The 23,029-nt window shown below is 44.5% G+C and overlaps 1 protein-coding gene across 1 annotated transcript in view; it reads left to right on the forward strand.

Annotated features, from left to right (window-relative positions):
- Positions 1-491: 491 nt before the first annotated feature.
- The window catches only part of RNASEH2A (ribonuclease H2 subunit A), a 41,518-nt gene continuing 18,980 nt past the window's right edge, over positions 492-23,029 (forward strand). The window contains exons 1-5 of the mRNA XM_089688819.1: positions 492-651; positions 6,906-6,977; positions 9,957-10,083; positions 16,472-16,559; positions 19,429-19,566. Of these exons, the coding sequence (XP_089544945.1) occupies positions 525-651; positions 6,906-6,977; positions 9,957-10,083; positions 16,472-16,559; positions 19,429-19,566 (552 nt within the window). The 5' untranslated portion in view covers positions 492-524. The remainder of the gene's footprint in view (positions 652-6,905; positions 6,978-9,956; positions 10,084-16,471; positions 16,560-19,428; positions 19,567-23,029) is intronic.

A 23,029-nucleotide genomic window follows, 5' to 3' on the forward strand; every position in this document is an offset into this window, starting at 1 on the left:
ACTGGAGATGGTCAGAGACCGCAGACTTGATACTGGAGATGGTCAGAGACCGCAGACTTGATACTGGAGATGGTCAGAGACCGCAGACTTGATACTGGAGATGGTCAGAGACTGAGGACAAGCTGGAAAAGTGCAAAGGGCCTTAGTTTGGGCACCATGGGCCAAGATACAAAGTAATAAATTGTTGCATGAAGGGACTGAGCGTGGCATACAGCAGAATGTCTCATGATTTGTATTGTTATGTCCAGGGCCCCAATGAATTGAATGAAGTTTGGCCCCAGATTCGCTTGAACTGCAATCCTCCATAAATGTCCTCAATATCCTGACTCCTAACAATCAGAGGGCTGCCCCTCGTGAGGGTCCAGCACAAATCTCCCCTCCACCAGCACACTTCACATAGGCTGATAACGTTTGCTTTGCAGCTGCGTGTGAATACTGTCTGCTACTGATTGGTCGGAGCCCGTGCTGACGTCAGCTCGTAGTTGGCGGGAAGCCTGCTTGTTGCCGGAAGTGGTGTTGCTAGCATGGAGCTGGAGAAGTTCGAACAGGACAATGTCAGGAACTGTCTGCTGTCCTCCCCGGTACCGGCGCTGTGCACCCGGGAAGCCTGCTGTCTGGGGATTGATGAAGCCGGGAGGGGCCCCGTCCTGGGTGAGATATTGCGGGAGAGGCATGACGCCAAGAGAACCTGTCCCTGGGGCTCTGCACATGTCATTACATTGTGATTAGGACGTAGATGAGATTGGTAATGTGAAGAATGGTCAGGCCACAATCTATTCACAGATAATCTGTCTCTGATCTGTCATAGGTGAGAGCGGGACAGCTGTAATCCCCAAGCTAAAGCTACCCTGATCCCTTTTAGGGGTCACAAACCAAGGAAGCTGCCATCTTGGCCTCTGTTGGACCTGCAGTTGCCATGGTGAACAGATGATGGCTTGACAATGCTATGGAGAGCACAAGCAACTGTGACAGTGATCACGTGGTGTGTTTAGGTTTTGTGCTGCCCTAGGCAACACAAAAATCATCTGCCCTAATGGACACCGACCAACACCCCCTCCTGCAGAGAGATCCTGAGGCTGCCCCGCTCTCGGGAGAGCCTTCCACTACCCCCCACGATAGAGAGACACTCATCTTCACAGCTCCAGACATCCCTGGGAACGGGAGTCAGGCTCTACATTCACAATCAAGCAGCCCACAGCCTCTCTAGGATCCCACCTGGTTCCTATGGAACGCATGTCCCTTCATTCATTCCTTTCTTCTGGGGGGAGGTGCTGCCTCCCTGAAAAATGCCGCCCTAGGCAAGTGCCTTGTGGTAAATACGCCTCTGCAGTGATCATGCACAGCATGACCTGAACGTAAGGCTCCATTCATACCTGTATGTTATGGGATCACGCTACAAATGCATGTTGCTGTGCCATTAACCACTTCAGTACCGGTCACTTTCACCCCATTCTTGCCCAGGTTAGGGTTGCCACCTCATCCCTTTAAAACTGAACACATTAATGACACAGGTTCTGGGGCTACTGTATTGCAGATAAGGTACTAAGTGAGTTTAATGACCACCTTAATCAGCCCCAGAACCTGTGTCATTCATATGTGTTCAGTTTTAAAGGGATGAGGTGGCCACCCTAGCCCAGGCCAGTGTTCAGCGCTGTCACGCTAGGATGGACAGTTGTGTGGTCATTCAACACTGTAGCCATATGAAATTTGTATTGGGGCAAGGTAACTTTTGGGTGACAAGCCTCACATGATGCAATTTGCTGCACTGCAATCATGGCAAAACTGCATGTTTTAGGTTCAATTGAAAATAATGGCACATGAACCTACATTTTGCGATCACAGTGTTTCTGCTGCGATTCCAAAATGCCCTGGTGTTACCTCTGGTTCACATATCCGCGTTCCTGTGGGCCACATTTTGAGCAGGCATGACAGCCCATTCATTTGAATGGACTCCTTTGCCATGGGCCACGCAGGGAAGAAATCCCTGCACTTCTTCTGAAAACGCAGCCTGCATGGGAACCTCGGTTCCCAGTCCGGTTGTGATTTTCATTGCGGGCGACGTGCCATTAGAATTATGGCACCCACCCGCGAGTGCGCATTCTTCTGTGTGAGTGGTGATTTTGTGTGGATCGGCAGCAGCACCGACCGCACATATGTGAACCTAGCTTTAATGAAGCTGCCCTGATTCACACATTTGGGATTCTGGATATGTTTTCAAGCTCGCAGATTTGCATGACAGGCTATATTATGTGTTCCTATTGAGGTGGTTCACACAGATGCGATCCACACACATTGTGTTTTGAGTGCCATTACGAAAAGGGTCCTGTGCAAATTTGTACCGGTGTGTTTCAGACTCGCAAGTGGTAGAGTGGCATGCGGAGGTAAGTGTTCACGTAGGATTGCTGGTGCATTTTTGCGCTGAAGTCAATGGGAGGCGAGTTTGCGCTGAAGTCTATGAGAGGCAGTGTGTGAGCCCAGGCGCCAGGACGCAATTTCTAGTTTTCATGGTGACCTGGTGTCTGGGATTTGTCGAGCCCTGTTGTAGATGCCCATCCAGAACTAGACAACCATGCTGTAGCCATCTTTCAGCTATAGCGCAGTCGGCAGGTGGTTAATTGTTAATGGCACCCCAAACGTGACCAGCAAACATGCTGAGCTCTGCACCCCGAAAAAGTTGCAAGAGCTTCTTTGTCGTGTGTAGGGCAGTCCATTCAAGTGAATAAGCTGCCCAATGCTGTTGTGCAGAGAATGTGTACATTAGCACTACGCCTAGGTGTGAATACAACCTGTTTTGGAAAACCGGTAAATCAATTACTTTAGTTCCTCATTCAAGTAGCTGTACGAACTGCATTTTTAAAAATGACAAATAGGTTTGCACAGAGCTGCCTCAGTCCTCCTTTGGGGTCCTCCTGCTGGCGCTTCTGGTCTACTCCACTTCGCGTGCCTCCACAGCAAGTAACTTGCTATAGGGGCACTTGTGCAGGCTCACTCCCGAGCGCTGTTGCCTGCGTCTATAGACACAGACAGTGCAGCTCAGACCTGCCTCCCATTTCACCATCACTTTCTTTGATTGACAGCTGAGGGAGCCAATGGCAGGAAGTGAGGGGAGAGAGCCCACAGATGTTAACAGTGCTGGATCGAGTGAAAAGTCACGTAGGTTCACACTAGCCTGCACTGTGCATTCTGTTTGCAGATGTGGGAATTGCATCTGCCCCCCCCCCCCCAGACAAATTGCGTTGCTCTTACTAGATGCGCAGGGCTGCCATTCATTCTGACTGGCACCCCCACGCATATCTGCAAGCAGGAAGATTGTGGGTGCGGGAACCGCATGGGCAAAACGTCCGTGTGGTCTCCCTGTGGATTCGTTTTTGAAAAGATGCATGCACCTTTTTCTTGCGTGAAAAGTGGGCACAGCAGCCAATTCAAATGAATGCACAGCCCGCAATAGTGTGAACCAGGACTTAGGGGGTGTGAGGGGGGGGGGGGGGGATGCTACTATCTAGATGTTTTGTACCTTAATGCAAGGTTTGCATTAAGGTAAAAAAGCTTGGACTTTATAACCACTTTAACGGCCCTTTCACACTGCACCATTGAAAAGAGCATGGTAGCAACGCATATGCATTTTTATGTGTTTTTAGTGCATTCTCTAGTTGCCTGACTCTAATCATGCACCTGGGAAACATGGACATGTGACTCAAAGTGCGTTAAAAAGGCAACCACAGTTCACTTTTGATACATATTCTATTCATTTCAACGAGGAGGTGCATTTTGGGAGCACGTTTTAAACATGCCCCAAAAATGCAGCGTGCAGGACTTTTTAACAATGTTCCGCACCCACAGCTTCTTGATGTGAAGAGTTCCGTAGGATTTAAAGGGATACATCTTTCGTGCATTTTTGTTCTGCTTTTTAAACCCCAAAAGTGCATAAAAAACGAACCTGTGTGAAAGGGCCCTACAGCGGCACAAAAGGGTTCAATACTTGTCTTTCCCTGCAACAGTCCCCAACCCTCACCAGCATCTTCTCCTGTGTGCTGGGTTTTGGCCATCTCTGTAAGCCGGTGCAGGTGATGCCACTCCTAAGCAGGGGCGGACTGACCATTTGGAAATTTGGGCATTGCCCAAGGGCCTGGGGTCAGTAGGGGGCCCCATGAGATGCCCCTGGTACCTTTTTCATAGGCTTTTTTGAGTTTGGGCAAGGACACAGGGGCCCCATGTTCCCCTATTGCCCGGGGGCCGCATGAGTTGTCAGTCCGCCCCTGCTCCTAAGCATGCATAGGAGGCCATCATTTTAGTACACAGGGACAGTGATGGCACTGTAAGCTGAGCTATGCATACGCAGTGCATTTTGCATCACCAGAGAAGAGAGCGAGCAGGAAGGTAGATGCATTTTCTTGTGGAAGAGCTATTACATTGCCGTGCTGGAAGTATATTTAAGTGTTCTTGCATGGCGACCACTGCCTGTTATCTCACATATATATTCTTATTATTATAGCCAAATTTACCCCCCTAACTCCTCCCACAGTTTTTACACTACATAGACAGTAATATATCGAAACGTGCGGATTGTTCCCGATTGGTGTGCTAATACTTTGTGGAACGTTTCGCCGAATGGTTCACGAAATATCTGCTTTTTTGTGGTGAAATTGGTCCCATAGGAATGAATGGCGCAATGTTCAAAACTAGAGTGTGAGCTGAAAAATCAGGACATGATTTCTAAACTGCCATCACTCCCTCATTTTCAAGCCCACCTACACAAATCTTATATCAAAACGTTCAGCTATCCCCGCTGCCACTAAAAATGTCCACGGCTAAGCCATAATCCTGATAGTTTTCACAATATGACCATTTGTTTGCAACTCACGCCGCCCATTGACATTCATCGAAACTCCACTCTAGCCACCTCAAATTTGAAGGGCAAATTCTAAACTGCGACTGTGCATTTTTAATATTTCAGAGACATACTATGCATCACAATGTAGGTCTGGGTCTTGTGATTCTCACAATATAAAGCTCTTCGCTGTAGGATTTATAGTTTTTAAAACTACAACCATTTGAAGATGCCAGTGAAGTGAGCAATTTGGAGCAGTTTGCTTTTAACCGCTCTTCTCTGCCCTATTTGAAATCTAATTTTGAATTGGTGACAGTTTGGCCGGCTTCTGGTTAAAGGTTTGGAAATAAGTTTTCTACAGTAGAGAGTATTTGAGGTGATAATGCTGCTAATGTTTTTATAAATGTATGTTTTGATGTACCTGTGAAGCACTTTGGGCAACAACATTGCAATTAAATGTGCTATATAAATAATTAAAAGTTGAAATGCATTTCTCGCTCTATCAAGCTTGCCATGTGCACTTTTTACATTTGATCAATCAATTGGTTAGTGTAATGTTTACTATCTTTACTCCAAACACTCCACACAGTTACTCTGCGCACTCCATAAAGTTACTCTGCCCACTCCAACCTTTTCACAGTTACTCCAGCCACTCCAACCACACAACAGTTACTCCAGCCACTCCAACCACACAACAGTTACTCCAGCCACTCCAACCACACAACAGTTACTCCAGCCACTCCAACCACACAACAGTTACTCCAGCCACTCCAACCACACAACAGTTACTCCAGCCACTCCAACCACACAACAGTTACTCCAGCCACTCCAACCACACAACAGTTACTCCAGCCACTCCAACCACGCAACAGTTACTCCAGCCACACATTGGTTACTCCAGCCACTCCAACCACACAATAGTTACTCCAGCCACTCCAACCACACAATAGTTACTCCAGCCACTCCAACCACGCAACAGTTACTCCAGCCACTCCAGCCGCAAAACAGTTGCTCCAGCCGCACAACAGTTGCTCCAGCCGCACAACAGTTGCTCCAGCCGCACAACAGTTGCTCCAGCCGCACAACAGTTGCTCCAGCCGCACAACAGTTGCTCCAGCCGCACAACAGTTGCTCCAGCCGCACAACAGTTGCTCCAGCCGCACAACAGTTGCTCCAGCCGCACAACAGTTGCTCCAGCCACTCCAACCACGCAACCGTTGCTCCAGCCACTCCAACCACGCAACCGTTGCTCCAGCCACTCCAACCACGCAACCGTTGCTCCAGCCACTCCAACCACGCAACCGTTGCTCCAGCCACTCCAACCACGCAACCGTTGCTCCAGCCACTCCAACCACGCAACCGTTGCTCCAGCCACTCCAACCACGCAACCGTTGCTCCAGCCACTCCAACCACGCAACCGTTGCTCCAGCCACTCCAACCACGCAACCGTTGCTCCAGCCACTCCAACCACACAACAGTTGCTCCAGCTACTCCAGCCAGTTACTCCGCCCACTCCAGTTGTAGACTACTGGTGGAGGCAAGAACACTTCACACAATTTCCCCAGAAATTGTAGCTTTTCTAGTTCTGTATGTAAGATCCTGCATCAGAGCAGCTATGATTTTTGCAGTAACCAGCAGCCTTCTGGGCCTAGGATAGTTGTCATTAGAGAGAATGTGTTTAACATGAGGTGTTTCCAAGAAAAAAGAAATCCTGGAGTCCAGCCTTGAGGGCTCGTTCACACCAGCAGTAAAGCTGAATGCAATGGATTACTGCTGATGCACGGATTCTGGCTCTTCACAGTTTGCTGTTCTATTGGCTGCGTTGTGATGTAGCGGATTACGTTGCAGTATGCTGTGCTGAAAAAAAAAAAGTACTGCTTGCCATACCTGTGGTGGTGTAAACTGGAGTGATGGGGAACAAAGCTTTTTGCTTTTTCTTGCTTTGGGACTGCGTTGGACTGGATTGCGCAGCAAGTCCTAATGCACCTGGTGTAAATGAGCCCTTGAAGACCAGTAACTACAAGAGCAGAACTTTCACTTCCTGCACTATTGTCATTTTTATTTCTCTGTGTTGCAGGCCCTATGGTGTACGGAATATGTTATTGTCCTGTGTCCCGAAAGAAGGATTTGGAGGATCTGAAAGTTGCAGGTAAGTAATGTACACCTGTGTCTACCTTTTTCAGCAGAATATCAGAGCATACCTCCAACTTATACTGTAGGCAGGCAGGTCCGGTATACAGGGTTTGCTGCTCCTGTTATAGAAGGAGCTACTTTTTTTGTAGGACAGCACTGGCTTGTGGTGGCTAGTGAGATCTGTTCTCGTCGCCTTGCATCAACACATGCCTGGTATTGCAATCTGTTTTTGCTTTTTGTAATGTACCAGCAACTTAACCCACACAGTCTATACACTCGGCTGTACCCACGTTTATTTATGCCACTACTATTTTGAGTTTGTATGATGATTGTAAAGCAAAGCAAGCCCCCTGTACTATTCTCTCTCTGTCTCCTAGTAATCAACAATTGGAAAAAGAGAGATTTTGAGATAACTGTGAAACCATTTGAATGCTCACTCCCAGGGTTACAGGCATGAAAACCAACAGTTTTCGCATCCTAACAACAGGGCAGGACATAGGGATTGCCAACTGGGAGTCTTTTGTCAAGGCTTCCAGGGGGGCCCCAATGGCTGATGGATATGACAAAATAAATAACTACTTGCCTAGCAGGCCATTTCTGACACTTCTCACATATACGTAAAAATCGGCTTTTTTTGCTAGAAAACAACTTGGAGCCCCCAAACATTATATATATATATATATATATATTATAATATTTTTTTTTTTGCTTTTGAAGCAGAGGCCCTAGAGCATAAAATGGTGGTTCAATTTTTTTGTCACATGGAATTTACACAGCGGTTTTCCAAATGCAAATTTTTTTGGAAAAAATGCTTTAATGAATGTTAGTGAACACAAACACAGTATATTACCCAATTTGTTTGTAAAATGTGAAAGATGATGTTACGCCGAGTAAATGGATACCGAAGATGTCATGCTTTAAAACTGCGTATGGCCGTGGAACAGCGCCGAAATATGGAAATATGGTACCTAATAATGTTCATAGATGTTGCTTTAAAAGCCTTTAGGTTATCAGTTTAGAGTCCCACTGGAGTTCTGTTGCTAGAATTATTATTCTCTCTCTGACATTTGCAACAGTACCACACGTGTGGTTCAATCACCATTTACATATCCGTGTGGGACTTGTGTATGCGTTGGCCTTCATGCGTGAGCACAGGGGGTGAGGGCACAGTAAATTTTGTTTGTTTTCTAATTCAAAACTTTTTTTTTTACACGATTTCCCCCCTTTTTATATATATATATATATATATATATATATATATATATATATATATATATATATATATATATATATATTCGCAACTGATAGCAATAAGCATGACAGATCCTCTTTATGGAGATATCTGAAGTCTATTAGACCTCAAATCTCTCCTCTGGTTGCCAGTAAGGAGCCAGTAAACACAGAACCAAAACCGTAAGTGACAAAATCCTCATCGCTTTTGGTTTCTGACCTCATGGAGAGGGAGCAACACCATCAGTTCCTCCCTCTTTGTGTAATGCAGCCGATTTTGTTTTTGTGCATTAAAAATGTTTTTTGTATTTTGTTACCTAAAATATAGAGTCGGTTTAACATTGAAAAAATGGCTTGTAAAATAAAAAAACCTGTGATTATATTCTACACAGATTTTGTTTTCAGAAAATATATAATGTTAGAGGATTTAAGTAATTTTCCAGGAATAATTTGGATTAACATGCGTGTGTAAAACTTAAAAATGGCCCCAGTAGTGAAGGGGTTCATGATGGTCGTATTGTCTGGAGAGAGTAGTGAAGGGGTTCATGATGGTCGTATTGTCTGTAGAGAGTAGTGAAGGGGTTCATGATGGTCGTATTGTCTGGAGAGAGTAGTGAAGGGGTTCATGATGGTCGTATTGTCTGGAGAGAGTAGTGAAGGGGTTCATGATGGTCGTAGTGTCGGTAGAGAGTAGAGAAGGGGTTCATGATGGTCGTATTGTCTGTAGAGAGTAGTGAAGGGGTTCATGATGGTCGTATTGTCTGTAGAGAGTAGTGAAGGGGTTCATGATGGTCGTATTGTCTGGAGAGAGTAGTGAAGGGGTTCATGATGGTCGTAGTGTCTGTAGAGAGTAGTGAAGGGGTTCATGATGGTCGTATTGTCTGTAGAGAGTAGTGAAGGGGTTCATGATGGTCGTATTGTCTGGAGAGAGTAGTGAAGGGGTTCATGATGGTCGTAGTGTCTGGAGAGAGTAGTGAAGGGGTTCATGATGGTCGTATTGTCTGTAGAGAGTAGTGAAGGGGTTCATGATGGTCGTATTGTCTGTAGAGAGTAGTGAAGGGGTTCATGATGGTCGTATTGTCTGGAGAGAGTAGTGAAGGGGTTCATGATGGTCGTGGTGTCTGTAGAGAGTAGTGAAGGGGAAGCGGATCTCCAGGGCTAGTGTACAATAGTGTCCCTTGTTCCTATGTGCCCCTTCCATGCTCACGTGACCTGTAAAGTGCTTTCCATGGGGTGAACATGGAAATGTGCAATACAAATAAAGGTAAAAACAGAAGCAACACTGAATATTCCCAGTCACAGTTTTGTGTTATTAATTACAAAGTTGCTAAATTTAAAAATCCTAGGAAACCAACACCTCACTTCCACCCTCACCCCCCCCCATTATAAATCAGGACGACATAGTCCAAGGCTTCTTATGTGTACTCAGGGGCGGACTGACCATTTGGAAACTCGGGCACTGCCCGAGGGCCCGGGGTCAGTAGGGGGCCCCATGAGATGCCCCTGGTACCTTTTTTCATAGGCTTTTTTGAGTTTGGTCAAGGACACAGGGGCCCAATGATCCCCTATTGCCCGGGGGCCCCATGAGTTGTCAGTCCGCCCCTGTGTGTACTGCATGTGATATTTAATAGCTTCTGTCCAAAAGAAATGAAAGGCATCCCCATTACCTGAACTAACCTGAATTTAGGATGGTTGAAAACATACACAGTTTCTGCACTCAGTGCTGATCATCAGCTTTATTTTCTCTTTTTTTTTTTACCTTCAGATTCCAAGACACTAAGTGAAGCTGAGAGAGAGCGGCTGTTTGAAAAACTTGATGGGACTCCAGATTTTATTGGTTGGGCTCTTCACATACTGTCACCCAATGTCATCTCCACAAGTATGCAGCAAAGGTGATGCCTCCTACACACCCATGTGGAGTTAGTGTTTGTAAACCCTTACATATACCCAGTGAAGTGACTGGCCTCAGGTGATACACAGAGATGAAGCAAATCCTTCTACATACGTTTTATCTGTTTATCTGCATCCTTCTCTTCTCTTCTCCACATTTATCCAAAGTGCAGAATGTATACAGCTTGTCTGAGCTTTCAGATAACAGGGCAGGGAGCTGAAGTGTACTCTCTGTGGAGTGCAGTGAGAGCTGATTGGTGAGAAGGGACACACCTGCTTCATGCTGTCCATAGGAACAGAGCTGAGGCTGTCAATCACAGGCTGTGTGCTGTAGCTTAATCCCCCTGTCACTTTTTTTCTTCTTTGCGTCAGGAAAACTTGCCAGAAGTGGTTTATGCTGTTAGCAGAGGAGCAAAGCAGATATTCTGGGGTTTTATTTATTAAAGCTGGAGAGTGCACAATCGGGCTCGCTTCTGCGTAGAAACCAATCAGCTTCTAACCTCAGCTTGTTCAGTTAATCTTTGACAATAAAATCTGGAGGCTGATTGAATTCTATGCAGTAGTGAGCCTGATTTTGCACCATGCAGCTTTAGTAAATGAACTCCCTAGTGCTCTTAATTGAGACAAGTACACATTGTATGGGTCCATGAACCCTGGATTATAAAAGAAAACTCTGCTCCTAGAGGAGTTTAGTTTTTTGCCTGTAGCAGCAACTAATGTTATCCTTTGGGGTTGATTTACTAAAGGCAAATAGGCTGTGTACTGCTAGAGCACGTGCTCTAGATCTGAGGGGAACATGCAAGGAAAATTAAAAAACAAAAAGCATGTTTACTTGCACATGATTGGATGAAAGAAATCAGCAGACCTTCACCTCATTTCAGAGCTTCCCCTCAGATCTAAAGCAGCTGCAGTGGACAGTATGTTTACCTTTAGTAAATCGATCCCTATGTGGCCATTCACATTAGGTCATTTAGTGAGATCTTTCAGGCTTGGCATTTAGAGACAGAAAAAAATCCTTCTGTTTTGCTTGTTTGAGCGCTAAACGCTCCTAAACTCTAGTAAAAAAAAAAATTTGCTCAAAATTAGTGTTTTCTGCCAAGAACACTGGTGTTTTTTTTTTTTTTTCTTTTTGTTTTTTTTTTTTGTTTTGTTTTGTTTTTTTAAGCCAGTGTGCATGGACCCTAAAGGGCTATGCTTTGTTCTCATGTCAAAGACATGTTAATTGGGAGGTTAATTGGCTCCTGTCTAAATTGTCCCTAGTATGTGTATGTATGAATGTTAGTTAGGGACCTTAGATTGTACGCCCCTTGAGGGTGAGGGACTGATGTGAATGTACTAACAGGGGCGGACTGACAACTCACGGGGCCCCAGTGCAATAGGGGATCATGGGGCCCCTGTGTCCTAAAGCCTATGAAAAAGGTACCCCAGGGGCATCTCACAATGTGTGTGTGTGTGTGTGTGTATATGTGTATATATATGTATGTATGTATGTATGTATGTATGTATATATATATGTGTGTATATATATATATATATGTGTGTGTGTATATATATATATATATATATATATATATATATATATATATATATATATATATATATATATATATATATAATGTATATGTATGTGTGTATGTATACACACACACACACACGTTAAAATTTAGAGTCCAGACCTACTAGCCAGGCACGAACCTTACTCGTGTCCCCCGTGGCGGTGGAGAGGGTGTCTCCTCTCAACGTAGGAGAGCGGACCTCTACTGCACGTGTTGACACTGTAATGGCGATGCCACGGAAACCGGAAGTTGTAAACCAGAACTCGGCTTCACAGTGAGGCTTGGAGCGCATGTGCAGTCGCTCCATGCTTCTTCATCTGTGCTCGCCACAGAGGAATTTCTCCTCGCATTTGGCGAGTGGCTTTTTCAAGCCCTGTATGTGTATATGTATATATAGTGTGTGTGTGTAAAGCGCTGCATAAACTGACGGCACTATATAAGTACCTGTTGTTGTTGTAGTAGTAATAATATCAATCACTTTTGAAATATTGTGTGTATATATAATATATAGAGTGTGTGTGTGTGTATATAATATATAGTGTGTGTGTGTATATATAATATATAGTGTGTGTGTGTGTGTGTGTATATAATATATAGTGTGTGTGTGTATATATAATATATAGTGTGTGTGTGTGTGTGTGTGTGTGTGTGTGTGTGTGTGTGTGTGTGTGTATATATATAATATATAGTGTGTGTGTGTGTGTGTGTGTGTGTGTGTGTGTATATATATAATATATAGTGTGTGTGTGTGTGAGTGTGTGTGTATATAATATATAGTGTGTGTGTGTGTGTAAAGCGCTGCATAAACTGACGGCGCTATAGAAGTACCTGTAGTAATAATAATATCACTTTTAAATAATCGGTTTGAGCTTTGCACATCTTGATATGCAGCTGACGTATTCATGGCTAAGTTCACCCTTAAGAAAAAATGTTTTTGAAGAAAAGAATGTGCATTTATTTTATTCCATAGAAGCATGTAACGTGTTGTACCTGCAATCACTGGATCGTGGGTGCGATGTCACGCTCTTGCAAACTTCCTCCAGCTCCCTTCCTGTAATCTCTGTATGGGTTTTCAGTTGGAGAGCTGCAGGGACTGTCAATGGACTATGTGTGCACGGTTTACTGCACTTATGTTCCATTGAGAAGTACAAGTCTGTCTGCGTCATTGGTAGATGGTACTCACAGTTCATTCATTGACAGATCTCTGAGTGAATGGCATGGTTGTGTGGCAGAGAAAAACCCTGCTGTCATAGGATCCAGTAGAGGGGGGGTGGATCAGAGGGTGAAGGGAGTAGAACCCCATCTGTCTTTGCAGCACCTTACACAAAGGGTAAATACTGGTGTAGCATGTACCATGTTGCTAAAGGGTATTTCTTTGCAAATTGGAGGCTTCTCTGTTCAAGACCTCTCCCCTCCAGCAGCCTTGGGATTTTCTAGGGACACAAAGCTGTCATTACTGATGAGACACCACCACCTACTGGTGAAATAATTTATTGCAATGCAGCTGTGAAATAGTTCATAGAATTAAACTGGCCATTTTTTGTCTTTTTTTTTTCTCTCATTCAGCCCACTCAGCAGATTCTCCCATCCACACAAATGAGGTGAGCGGAGGAATACCTCAACATCATTCCCCAACATTGTATTCTGACTGCACCACCTGCTGCTGTCAGAATACACTGATCAAATTCTGCAGCCGCTGATCAAGAGGAGTTTAACAGCATGTTTCTTTGAAAGAAACAAAAGTTCTGCATCTATCAAGCAGGGACAGCTACACACTAATCAGAATTTTGCTGGTTCCTAGTGAACTGGCCAACTTTTGATTGGTGAACGGCCAGCTTTATTGTGTGAACATTGAACGTCTATATAGCACATGTACCTTGACAAATACATAACACCATGTTTGACATCTGTCTGCGCATTGGTTGTCCAGCAAGTATAGGAAACTGATAGCCATTTACAAGCAACGCCACACAACTCCGTGTCACTATGCTCCCCTCTCGCTAACATGCTGTATGATGGTTTAATGTAATTCTAGGGTCATTCTGGACTCAAACCTGTCCTTCCAACCTCATGTCAAATCACTTACAAACACATGCAGGCTCCACCTTCGCAACATCGCCAAAATACGCACCTTCCTTACCCCAGACACCACTAAAATACTCGTACACTCCCTGATTATCTCACGCCTTGACTACTGCAACTCCCTCCTCACCGGCCTACCCCAGTGCAGGCTCTCCCCGCTTCAGACCATCCTGAACTCAGCGGCTAGACTCATCCACCTCACCAACCGCTCCACCTCTGCCACCCCCCTCTGCCTCTCCCTCCACTGGCTCCCTATCGCCTAACGCATCAAATTCAAACTACTCACTCTGACGTACAAAGCCGTTCACAACACTGCCCCTAACTACCTCACCAACCTGATTCCCAGGTACCACCCACCCCTACCCTTCGCTCTTCACAGGACCTCCTTCTATCTTGCCCCCTGGTCTCCTCCTCCTACGCACGTTGCAAGACTTCTCCAGGTCCTCCCCCATCCTCTGGAACTCACTACCCCAATCCATCAGACTGTCACCTTCCCTCCTCACCTTCAGGCGCTCCCTGAAAACAGACCTCTTCAGGGAAGCCTACCCCACCCTCACCTAACTGCCGTTCTCCTTCATTCCTCCTACCACTCCATCCCCCACAGCCACTTCCTCCTGTACCACTACCCCCTCCCTCCTAGATTGTAAGCTCGAAAGAGCAGGGCCCTCGAACCGCTTGTGTGCCGTTTGTAGTTGCTGTACTGTTTTATGTATTGTCCCCCCCTCTATTGTACAGCGCTGAGCAAACCCTTTGGCGCTATATAAACTCAATGTAATGTAATGTAATTTCTACCTTAACCCATTTCCATTGGCGTAACACACATTTTGCATAAATGCAGCACCTCTGAAGAAAGCCCATTTGCATGGGGCTGCATATATGCACACTGGTATTCGTACTGAAAGTCCACTCCATAGCGCTGTCTGCGCCTCAACAGCTCGGGGACTCATACTAATGATCAGGAGCTGGAAAGACCAGCTCTTGATCATATGATCACATTGATAGCCTGGGATTGGCTGTCATAGTGATCGTTCAGTAAAACTAACCCATGTACTCTATTTCTGCTGAAAGAAAAGATACATTGGGGGAAATTTTATCAATACTAGAGCAGGTTGAATCTGGAGCAGCTGTGCATGGCAACCAATCGGCTTGTAACTTCAACTTGTTCAGTGAACCATCAAATATGAAAGATAGATGCTGCTTCAAATTCTGCCTGCCCTGTCGTTCCTGTTTAATTCACTTGAGTCAGTCCGGTGCGTTTTGAGACCATTCATTTTGAATGGACTCAAATCACATTACATTGCACCAAAAGTAGTGAATATACTACTTTTGGAAATCTGCAGCTGGATCCCGTAATACTTGTGTACTATGTGTTGTGGTGCAGACAAACACACTGCATTTGAGACTTGTTTTTGGGGTCTCATTAACCTCTTCGCGCCGGCCACACACAAATGTGCAGCCTTCCAGCGTCTGGGCCTTCACACTGAGTGGCCGCACGTTTGCGTGCAATTAAGAAAAACATATGTGCTGAGAGCACGCGCGTTCCCAGCACACATGTCCAGTACTCACGGAAAGGTCCCAATCTCCTCTTTCAATCGGGACCTTTCCCGATCATGTGACGGCGAATCATGGCGGTCACATGACCTTAAACTCCCGGCTTCTGAAACCCTTAAAGGGCCAGGTGGCGCCGGCGCCAAGGGGTTAACTTAACTTTGACACCTGTTGCAGATCGCAGCTGCAGTTCATTTTGAACATGGGGTGGGAAACACACACAGTTGTGAGCCTAGCCTTAATGTATTTTTTTCTCCTAGCCAAAGGAGAAGAATGTAAACAAAAAACAGTCTGTGTGTTTAAAAAAAAAAAAAAACGAAAAAAAGTGGCTTGATATGAGTTGGGGACCAGAACAAACAAAGGTCATGGTTAGTATTTCGTGACCCTACTTTGAGTACAGACAACAAATATATATGTATCATTGCAAACATGAGGAGCAGCAGAATTTGATTTGCTTTGGTAGCGGGGTCATGGTAGGGGAAAGAAATGTACAGCTAAATTTTTTTAATTTAAATTTTTTTTTATTTTTTTAAATCAAAGTAAACCTGGCTCAATATAGCAAAAAACAAAAACACAACCCCCCACCCCCTCTAAAAATAACCAGAAGATATGCATAACTAGTTAACCACCAAACAAAGACCCAATTCATCCTGAAAAAACGGTGGGTACACTTTTAGTTGTGATATGTACATATTTGCAAACATATGCCAAAGTTGCAAAACCGCGTTGAGGCATTAAGATTTGTTTTCCCTTCAGGCATTAAGGTTAGGTTCACATCTGTGCGGGTGATACCGCTGCGGATCCGCACGAAAATCCGTGCACCCGCAAAGAGAAATGTGGGGTGCCATTAGTTCTAACGGCTTGCCGCCCGCACTGAAAAACGCAACCGTACTGGGAAGCGAGGTTCCCGTGCGTGTTGCGTTTTCGGAAGAAGTGCAGGGACTTCTTCCCTACGGGGCACGGGAGTCCATTCAAATGAATGGGCTCTCGTGCCTGTGCAAAACGCGGTCCACACGGCCGCATAGATGTGAACCAGGGCTAAGGGTTTAAATAGATTGTGATCTGTTGTACTTCACTGCAATCTGCGCTACTAGGTAGCATACACTTGGGAACACTTTAAATTTAGTGCATAGGGGGCTGTTATCAAACTTTAACCCTTAATTTTGCCGCTACAGTTATTTTACCCTTGTTCTTTTACTTCCAGGGCAAAATACAATCTGAATGCCTTGTCCCATGACACAGCCATAGGTCTCGTTCAACATGCCCTGGATAATGGGGTACAGGTGACTGAGGTATGTATAACTGGTGGTGAGGAAAAACAGTTCTGTGAACTTGGAGATGGTGTAGTTAATATTCGGAACAAGTGAATGACAAGTATGAACGCCTTCGTATGTATTTTATGCAAAAAAAACATTTATGACTGATTTATATAAAGGCGAACTACAGAAGGTGGACAAAATAACTTCTTTTGCTATGTTATAGATGATCTGTGCTCACTGCATACATTTTCCTTTTAGATCAGTGGTTCTCAACCTGTGGGTCGCGACCCCTTTGGGGGTCGAACGACCCTTTCACAGGGGTCCCCTAAGACCATCAGAAAACACATATTTCCGATGTGTAAAGAACAGCTACTGTGTACAAAGCAGCTGCTGTGTTGAAAGCAGCTACTGTGTTGAAAGCAGCAGTATTGGAGGTAAAACGACACTCATGAATTCTAATTACTGGGTAAATAATTTTATGGTTGGGGGTCACCACAACATGAGGAACTGTATTAAAGGGTCACGGCATTAGGAAGGTTGAGAACCACTGTTCTAGAACATCAGCATTGTAAAAACAATGCAAACAATTGTTATATCTGACGTTCCAGTATAAGCTTTTAAAGTAGTTGTAACCGTACATTTTTAAAACAAAACAAAAACAAAATAACGAACCGGTTCATATTTACCTGCTTTGTGCAATGAAATTGCACAGAGCGACCCCGAACCGCCTCTTTTCCGCTTCCCTGTGGGTGCTCCTGGATCCTCCTCTCTCCTTCTCATGGGAAGCCACATCCTATGGGGGCACTTGTGTGGGCTTCCTCCTGAGCCCTGCTGTATGCGTCCATTGACACAGACAGCGGGACTTATGGCTCTGCCCCTGTTCCCTCCCCACTGACTTTGATTGACAGCAGTGGTAGCCAATGGCTTCCAGTTCCCCAGCAAAGCCAGTCAGATCTGGAACTGAGGGGTGAGGAAATCTGCAGACATGCACATTGCAGGGTTGAATGAGGGATCAGGTAAAAAAAAGGGGGGGGGGGGGGAGGATACTGATGCCTAAACATTTTTTTTACCTTAATGCAAGGAATGCGTTAGGGTAGAGAATGGTTAGGCCTTATAGCCACATTAGTTGAAAAACCTCCTTTCATGTTGTGAGTATTGCCAGTCTGATGGCCTCCTTCCTGGATTCCCCTGCATGCTTTGCAGCTTGTCCTCCGTTTCTAAGGACTACATATCCCATAGTACCTTGTTGCCTGCAATGCAATCACTGCTTCCTGTACTGACCCCGCCTCCTGAAACTCCTCCTTTCAACACTTTTGTAGTTCAGTAGGTAGGCTTTGTGAAATGGGTGATGCAGTGGTGTCTACTTGGAGGATGATAATTGTCAGCCACTTCCCCATAATTAGAAGCAGTGCTGCCAGCCTGACACTACTGAGCAGGATGCACAAAGTGAATATAAAATGAACATGTGTGGCTGCAATGTAATCAGGGTGGATTTGATTTAAATCAAACTGATTTAAATCATGATTTAAATCACGATTTAAATCACTAGTCAGTAAGGCTTGATGTAAATCCTAGTTTTCTACATAAAGACTAATTCTTGCTGATATAACTTTAATATGCAAGTAGATGAAGATTTTTAGAATAACAACTTTTCATATTAGTATTTTTATCCCCAGTTTAATAGGTTAATCATTCATATTTGGACAACTTTTCTGTTGTACTTAGGAAGGAGAAAAATAATCATTACCTTAATAATAACAATTTAAATAGATTTATTCAACTGAAACAATAACATTCCAGCATATGTGATTGGCTTAAACATCCATGTTTGTTCACTAATTTGGCTAAACAGAATATATATATATTAAGAAACTTAGACTGTCAGCCCCTTCCTCCTCACACTTAGTGTCACTTTCTTCTTGTGCAGATCTATTCCACTCCAAACAATCAGAAAAATATTGTTTCTATTCTATTCACTGAACTTCTTGAAACTTAGCAGTGAAGGGGTTGATTCTGTATTCATAGGTTTGTAGAAGTTAGGATGAAGGTCTTTTTCTTAACTCTGTTCATGTTATAACATTTTTGCTGTGAAGAAGAGGCATGTGATCTCCGCTGAGTCCAATTCAGTTTTGAGAACTGCAAAAGTAAACCAATCATCTGTGATAATATCTTGTAGGCAGAGAAACTGCCCAATAATCCTACAAAAACCTCTGGAAGAGCATGACATTGTGAATGGATTCATGGAATTTATTTACCAAAAACATTAAACCTATACAGCCTTATTCTACATAATTAAAAAACTAATCTTTATTTCATGATGGAATAACCCTTGGATGGTAATATATTTTCCTCAAAAAGCATTTTATTAAAAAAAATCTGATTTAAATAAAAAAAATCCGATTTTTTTTTTTTTTTTAAATCATTGATTTTTATCCACCCTGATTGTAATGTATACATTTTGTATACAAATCCAAGAGGTGTGAAATGTTAAATCTGAACTTGAGGCAATCCGTTAGACACAAAGGATAATGATAAAGTCATCCCTGTGCTCTTTATTCCTTTTGTGATTTGTACATTGCAGGGATACACAATTGGCTTCTAGTACTTGTTTTCCTGCCTTTTATGGGGGATCTGCTGTACAGGAGATTACAGGCGGTTTATACAAAAGTAGGCTTGCGTACTTACCTTACCTGCACCAGAAGAGATGCCTTTTCTATGTAATGAACACTTGCATCATTTGTTTTTATTTTCCCGGTGTTGTTTTAACATTAGTTATAGGTGTTACATTATGCTGGTCACATGTACTGCATATTTGAAAAAAAAAATCAGCTGTGTTGGGACTTTTGAATCTCATCTGATGTACTATTCCCATCTTCTGTTTGTGTATTGTTGGTCGTTGCAGATATTTGTGGATACTGTGGGTCCTGCTGAGAAGTATCAAGAGAAGCTAAAGCAGCGGTTCCCTGGGCTGGACGTGACTGTGAAGCCCAAAGCTGATTCTTTGTTTCCTGTAGTTAGTGCTGCTAGTATCTGTGCAAAGGTGAGAATTTGTGTCCAGATGTGACCATATCAATACTATTGTGTGGTAGGCAATTTTCCATTAAAAAAGATTTACCGTATTTTTCGCTCTATAAGACACACTTAGGTTTTAGAGGAGGAAAACAAGGAAAAAAATATGGACTGCGGACATATTATTATTATTATTATTATTATAATACAGGATTTATATAGCGGCAAAAGGTTTGCTCAACGCTGTACATTATAGTGGGGGACAGTACATGAGACAATACAGTAACAATACAATACACGAGGGGTTCGAGGGCCCTGCTCTTTCGAGCTTACAATCTAGGAGGGAGGGGATAGTGGTACAGGAGGAAGTGGCTGTGGGGGATGGAGTGGAGGAGATCGGCTGTTAGTTGAGGGCGGGGTAGGCTTCCCTGAAGATATGGGTTTTCAGGGTGTGCCTGAAGGTGAGGAGGGTAGGTGACAGTCTGATGGATTGGGGTAGAGCGTTCCAGAGGATGGGGGAAGTCCTGCAGTCGGGCGTGGGAGGAGGAGACCAGGGAGTTAGTCCAGGGGATGACCAGAGACTGCGGACACAGTACAGGAGATGACCAGAGACTGCGGACACAGTACAGGGGATGACCAGAGACTGCGGACATATAGTACAGGGGATGACCAGAGACTGCGGACATATAGTACAGGAGATGACCAGAGACTGCGGACACATAGTACAGGAGATGACCAGAGACTGCGGACACATAGTACAGAAGATGACCAGAGACTGCGGACATATAGTACAGGGGATGACCAGAGACTGCGGACATATAGTACAGGGGATGACCAGAGACTGCGGACATATAGTACAGGGGATGACCAGAGACTGCGGACATATAGTACAGTGGATGACCAGAGACTGCGGACTTATAGTACAGGGGATGACCAGAGACTGCGGACCTTTGGGGAGCAGAGGAGGGGGGGAGTGGTACCCGAATTTGACAGGTACCCGCTCCCACTTCTGTGGCATTGTCCTCCCTCCCCATCTTCTGGGACACGTGACAGGTCCCAGAAGACTGCCGGACCATTCACAAAGCGCAGCGCTTCTCGTGCATGCGCAGTGGGCACCCGGCTGTGAAGTCGCAAGCTGTCACAGCCAGGTGCCCACACTAAAGATGCTGGCGCCAGGGAGAGAAGACTGTGAGGACAGTGCTGGACCAAGGAACAGGTAGGACCGATGAGCACAGAAGAGCCGAGCGGCCGGCCTGGTATTCTAACACGGAATTCCGGGCCAGCCGCTCCATATTCGCTCAGAAATTTTCCCCATTTTGTAGGGGGAAAAAAAGTGCGTCTTATGGAGCGAAAAATACGGTATATTGTCGTCATAATATTTCAAGTGTTACTAAACCCAGGACCCTGCATTCACTATATCTGGTCTCCCTGGACCCTGCATTCACCTTATCTGGTCTCCTACAGTACACAGAACCTGGAAATGCAATTATTTTAGTAGATATAAACTGCTAAATACCTTTTCTTGTCAGCAGTATATAGTAGTCTTGGAACTTCAATTGATGTCCAGTCAAGCACTGATTCATCTTGTATTTGATATCCAGCCGAGCACTGATTCATCACTGATTTCATTCTCCTTTGACTGTCCTATGAGACTGCATGACCCCTAACCTTCTGTCCAGACAGCGTGAATTGGCCCTGTGCCGATCACATGTACCCTCTCAAAAAAGAAATTTTTTTTTTTTTTTTTGCAATATACACCACACAGAGCATGTGCAGACTTGCCACTGCTGCTCTGTACTATGGCAGATAGATTGGAGACAGTAAAAGAAGGGGAGAATCAGAGAAGACAGGATCAACCAGCTTTTTTTTACACAATATGGTGGATTAACCCCTTAGGTTCCACAGTGAGTATAACAAGCATGTTTTACTGCATATATAGACTGATTTTTACTGTTGTGGGTTTATTAACACTTTAACTGTACTCAGCTTGCATGATTTCCTGGAATAACTGGATATCCTTTGACATCTTCCCTTCTGGGACCCTGATGTGGAACCAATGTTAACCACCTCCCGCCCACCATATAGTAATATGACAGACGCAAGGTGGTTCTCTCGTTCTGGGAGGACGTCCTATGACATCCTTCCATTCTAACCGCACGGCGATCAGAGGTGCGCTGTGTCCCTCGGACACAGTGGATCACCGGTCCATGGAAAGAGCCGAAGATGTCATCTCGGTCATGTGATCAGCTGTGTCCAATCACAGCTGATCACATGTAAACAGGGCATGCTGGTTATCTGCATTTCTCTCCCCACGAGCTGTCACGCTGACAGAGGAGAGGAGAGCCGGTAATCAGCATTCCTCGGAGGGGACATCTACGCTGATCATCAGGGCACTGATGATCAGTGTAGCCCCAGCAGTGCCACCTATCAGTGCTCATCCATGCCACCTGCCAGTGCCTATCAGTGCCAGCTCTCAGTGCTCATCAGTGCCACATCAATGCCACATATAAGTGCCCATCTGAGCTGCCTTTCAGTGCTACCTGTCAGTGCCACCTATCAATGCCTGTCAGTGCCACCTATCAGTGTACATCAGTGCTATATATGAGTGCTGCCTTTCAGTGATGCCTGTCAATGCCACCTACCAGTGCCACCTATCAATGCCCATCAGTGCAGCCTCATTAGCGTACATTATTGAAGGAGAAAAATCACTTATTTACAAAATATTATAACAAAAACTAAGAAAAAAACTTTTTTTTTCAAACTTTTCTGTGGTTTTTGGTTTGTTTGAGAAAAAATTAAAAACCCAGATGTGATTAAATACCACAAAATAAAGCTCTGTCCCAAAAAAAATGATAAAACTTTCATATAGGTACAGTATTGCATGACTGCGCAATTGTCATTCAAAGTGCAACAGCGCTGAAAGCTGGAAATTGGCCTGGGCAGGAAGGGGGTATAAGTGCCCTGTAGGTGAGGGGTTAAGGACTTGGCCACTTGTCCTTTTTGCCAGAAGATCTTGGAGTACTGACTTTCCGGCAGATCTGTGCAGATGTACAGAGCATATGTGACCAATCCCACAACAATAATCCCATGAGTTGATACACAAGAGTTGTGAAATTGCTCTGAATACTACAAAAAGTGTAACTGAGGATGTACTATACGTTGTTAGCTATGCTAAAAAATAAAAGCACAAGACAGCAGACTAGTCACTGGTATTTCTTTGTAGGCTGCTTGCAGCTGATCTTTTCCACAGGCCATCTTAGAAAAGGAGTTGGGGGGCTTTCTTTCCTCATGTCAGATCTTCAAACCTTAGTCACAGCAGGAGAGGCGGAGGAAGCAGAGATCCACAGAATGGATAAGGCAAGGAATTCTTTCACTATAGGGCCTCTGGTACAGCTTACTCTCCAGAAAGCGCCTCAGAAGAATGTGCAGCATAGCAGCAGCCTCAGGAAATCCACATTAATTCTCATGAGAATAGAATTCATCAGAGGCAGGAA

Source organism: Staurois parvus, unplaced genomic scaffold (assembly GCF_062004578.1).
Source record: "Staurois parvus isolate SC_StPar_1 unplaced genomic scaffold, SC_StPar_1.0 ptg000456l, whole genome shotgun sequence".
NCBI classification, from domain to species: Eukaryota; Metazoa; Chordata; class Amphibia; order Anura; family Ranidae; genus Staurois; species Staurois parvus.